Raw genomic sequence first — 2,621 nt, 5'->3', positions numbered from 1 at the left:
ACATCATATCTTGAAATTATATCTTTAGCAAAAAAAATAGTGTATAGGTATAACTCTACCAATGCGTGCATCATATCTTAAGATTATATCTTCAGCATTAAATGAGCGTATTCATATAGCTCTACCAATGCATGCATCATACCAAGATTATATCTTCAACATTAGATGAGTGTGTAGATATATAACTCTACCAATGCATGCATCATACCTTAGTCATATCTTTAACATTAAATGGCTCTATAGATACAACTATACCGATGAACTATATCTCAAATATTGTTAAAAAGAACTATATCTCAAATATACTACAATGTTAAGATGCTAGTATAATCTATATTAAATGAAGCCTAGTGTACATGTAACACTAAGATATAGTGCATTGATAGAGTTATTATATATATTTAGTGCTTAAGATGAAATCTTAAGATACGGTGTATCTGTAGTAGCCTTAGGGTGGTGCCACTGATTTCCAAGAAAAACTGTGGCCGGTGGCACGCTACTCGTCGTTCCCACACACACACCACCACTCCCGCGGCTGCGCTTCCTCGTTAAAACCCTTCACACAAACCGACTCCCGTTCATCAAAGCAAAACATCGCAGGCTACCACATCACATCACATCAACACTTGCCCTGCCTTTCACCTATGGCACCCACGGCGGCCGAATCACGCCTGACCCTGGTGGCAATCTTCCTTCCGACCTTGGCGTCGACCCTTCTGCTGAAGCCAGTGGCGGCGAACCAGGACGTGGACGCGCTCTCGGCCCTGAGGAGAGGCCTACAGGAGTACCCCAATGGCGAGTTGAAGAACTGGGACGCGAACCTGGTGGACGCCTGCACCTGGTCCCACATCACCTGCGACCGCGATAACAATCGCGTCACCCGCATGTAAGCGCACTTGGATACGAAAATATATTTTAGAGCATATGCACCCAGGCCCTCTCTATCTAGCCATCCATTTTTTGCTTTAAGATTCGTGCAAATATATTTCTCTTTTTTGTTTCTCCCACATAGAATATATCTTGAAGTTCAAACCTATGCGGCGTGACAAAGCTTTCTGAGTAGAATCTAGGATAAATCGTACAGATTTTTTTGTCAAACATAAATATACAAAATACGTTTTGTTTGATTAAAAAATCATATTTTTAATATTTATGTCGGACAAAAAATTCTGAAAGATTTATCCTAGATTCTAGTTAGAAAGATTTGCCATCCTGCATAGGTTTGAACTTTAAGATATGTTCTATGTGGGAAAAGCAAAAAAGAGAAAATTTCATATAGAAACTTAGTTGTGTCGCACGGATCTTAAAGCAATATTGAGGAGTTAGGATAGGAGGGCCTGGGTGCATATGCTCTAAAAATCCACGTCCCACTTGGATACCTCCACTCCCATACGTGCTACTCTGATTGAATCCCTGTGTGTGCCTCCGGTACTCCCTTCGTATCAAAATAATCGATTTATAGGAATGGCCTCATGTTGTGTGCTCCTTGGAGCACTGTCCTTTTTGTATTTCCAGACGCATCTAATTACTAGGGTATATACATTTCTTTGCTTTAACAGAGATCTTAACAAAATGAACCTGTCCGGACCTCTGGCGCCGGAGCTTGGGAAACTGGACCGGCTACAATATTTGTGAGCCTCTAACCCAGTTTATTTCTGCCTCTGACAACTTACTAATGATTCTGTTAACGCACGCTTCCGGAAAGGGTTGTATTGACCGACTCTTCTGGCATCTGATCAACAGGGAAATCGATCACAACCGTTTGACAGGGCCAATCCCAAGGGAGCTGGCTGGGCTGTCCAACCTGAAACATGCGTAAGTGGAGAGCTCAGCTTCATGTATTCTCGGCATTCCAATTGTCCTCCGCGCGCTTCGTGTCATGTCCACCCTGCGTTTCGCTTGCAGGGATTTCTCGAACAACAACCTCTGCGGCCCGATTCCGACGACTGGAGCGTTTCAACGCATACCTCGGAGTAGGTACGTACAGTACTAGCGCATCCGCCTTCAATATACGACAACTTGTTCTCATACTCAAGTTGATGCTATACATGTATTTCTTCCACCACTGCTCGTGAGCTCTGACCATGGCATCTCCATTCTGCAATGTTGATTTGGTGAAACTTTGCCAACAACCCGCGGTTGGGCAGGAAGTGCTAGATGGCGCCGGCGGCCGGCGTGAAATAAACTGGTAGTGGCATGCAGTTGCAGCTAGCGAAGCGGCGGCGGCGGTTCATGTTGATAGTAGCTGTGTGTGTATGTATGCGTGTGTGTGTGCCAGACCAGACGGGTTGATTGGTTTCTGCTTTGTACAAGCCGAGATCGATGCGGTCGTTGCCGTGAGATCGATTACATCCCGTAATAAAATCGCTAACTGATGCTCCATCCTATTTGTAAGCGGAGAGGATGGTAAAGCTTTCTCTCCAGTATATGAGATGTACGTGTTGCGCCGCCCACGCATACCGAAAAAGGCTTTCGCCCCGCTTTATATTATAAAGCACATGCCCAAGCCAACAATTCACAAGGTTCACACACACACGCAAACCCACACACACCAAGTTCACACACACAACAGGATCCACAAGGGTTAATGCTGAGGGCACAGCTCAACAAGCCCTAGAACA

General features: G+C 44.6%; 1 protein-coding gene across 1 annotated transcript in view; it reads left to right on the top strand.

Annotated features, from left to right (window-relative positions):
• The first annotated feature begins 363 nt into the window (after nucleotides 1-363).
• Nucleotides 364-2,621, top strand: part of LOC778387 (leucine-rich repeat protein 1) — a 20,989-nt gene continuing 18,731 nt past the window's right edge. Inside the window, exons 1-4 of the mRNA XM_044516612.1 lie at nucleotides 364-886; nucleotides 1,560-1,631; nucleotides 1,744-1,815; nucleotides 1,906-1,977. Coding sequence (XP_044372547.1) covers nucleotides 645-886; nucleotides 1,560-1,631; nucleotides 1,744-1,815; nucleotides 1,906-1,977 — 458 coding nt within the window. The 5' untranslated portion in view covers nucleotides 364-644. The remainder of the gene's footprint in view (nucleotides 887-1,559; nucleotides 1,632-1,743; nucleotides 1,816-1,905; nucleotides 1,978-2,621) is intronic.

The sequence above is a fragment of the Triticum aestivum genome, chromosome 1B (assembly GCF_018294505.1).
Source record: "Triticum aestivum cultivar Chinese Spring chromosome 1B, IWGSC CS RefSeq v2.1, whole genome shotgun sequence".
Classification (NCBI taxonomy): Eukaryota; Viridiplantae; Streptophyta; class Magnoliopsida; order Poales; family Poaceae; genus Triticum; species Triticum aestivum.
Note: the sequence above shows the minus strand (reverse complement) of the source record. Positions and strands in the feature narration are given on the sequence as shown.